Source organism: Gavialis gangeticus, unplaced genomic scaffold (genome assembly GCF_001723915.1).
Source record: "Gavialis gangeticus isolate Ggan-Ray unplaced genomic scaffold, GavGan_comp1, whole genome shotgun sequence".
NCBI classification, from domain to species: Eukaryota; Metazoa; Chordata; order Crocodylia; family Gavialidae; genus Gavialis; species Gavialis gangeticus.
Window position 1 is genome coordinate 6,780,455 of NW_017729009.1, and position 1,330 is coordinate 6,781,784.

The following is a 1,330-nucleotide window of genomic DNA, read 5'->3' on the forward strand; positions in this document are numbered from 1 at the left end:
AAAAAAAAAAAAGAGCTGCAGCTCCATCGTGTGCTCTGCCCCTGTCCCAGCCCCAGGCCCACACCCTCCCTCAACACAGGGGCCTCAATCTGCCTCCCCATCCCCCTTTCCTACCCCCCCACCCGAGGCTTACCAGCTGGAAGGTGCTCTGCACTCTACACTGCCACATGCATGCTGTGGGTGTACACACGCACGGGCATTTATTGGTGACATTACTGGCTCCATCAGTCAAAAAGCCAACTGCCATTAATACTGTCAATTTACTTTATACCAGTGCCAATCCAATATTGGCCTGATGTATCGGTGCCTCTCTACACTTTATGACTGTACATTTCCCCTGCTCCCCAAAACTTGTTTTCTAAACTTTCACATATTTTGGGCTGAACATTTAGTTTCTGATAATGGTCAAAAGAAACAAGCACACCCCAACTCTCAATTTTACACAGATCTGGGCTTTATGAGCCCATTTATAAATTTATCAAGCAACTAACATAAAATTGCTTTTTGATCACTACTTAATTTTGATATGTAACATTTTGCAAAGAGAAACTTATTAGAAAAAACCCTGTCAACCTCATTAATGCTCCAAATCATTACACAAAGAATTTGTTTAATCTTAATCTTCTTTCCTCAATTAAAGCATCTACTAGTAAAATGGATTATCAGAGTAGGATAATCTTTGGTGCTAAGTTCTCTAGGATAAAACTCAAGTATACTCATAGCTATGTGAAAAATAACCCAAACAATTTTAATATTTTCGATAACGTTTTGAGATAAAACATTTAGAATGGGGAGAAAAACAATTTATGCCTCTGCTTTATGAAACTTAATTTGGCAATTGAGTAGTTACATATCTAAGTAGCTTGTTAAGACATCTAAACCTACTCTTTTTGTGCACAGCTTCCTAGCTTGGGCATGAAATTCCAGGAAGCACAGTTTATATATGCAGATAAGGTCAAACAGAAAAATTCTGTTCTCCTTCCAAAACAGGATGTATTCTTCAGAAACAGAATTATTTAAATTTTAAATTGATGATACGTTTGCTCTCAGTGATTTAGAATGTTACTGGAAAATGTTTTCCGTTTCATGATGGGTTACCACTTTTTCTATCATACTTTTTGCACTGAAAAATAAAAGTTCATCTGCAGAGTAAGGTTCAACCACAACTGTAGAGAACAGATGCTGAACACAATCAAAGGCAATACAGTATTTGTGAAATTACAGTCTGGCTCTTACCAAGTTCTACATCCTGATCATCGGTAAGAACAAGAATGATGTTTGGGCGGATGTTTCTGCGGTCCCTTTGAAATCTTCCCTTCAGACGCTGATT

At 38.1% G+C, this 1,330-nt stretch overlaps 1 protein-coding gene across 3 annotated transcripts in view; it reads right to left on the bottom strand.

The window, feature by feature from the left end:
• SULF2 (sulfatase 2) overlaps positions 1-1,330 on the bottom strand; it is a 128,697-nt gene that overhangs the window by 121,918 nt on the left and 5,449 nt on the right. The window contains exon 2 of one of the 3 annotated variants that reach the window (XM_019509883.1): positions 1,237-1,310. The exons of 1 other annotated variant lie outside the window; for it this stretch is intronic. In XM_019509883.1, coding sequence (XP_019365428.1) covers positions 1,237-1,310 — 74 coding nt within the window. Of the gene's footprint in view, positions 1-1,236; positions 1,311-1,330 lie in introns of those variants that run through there. One more of the 3 variants, XM_019509884.1, reaches the window with a different exon arrangement.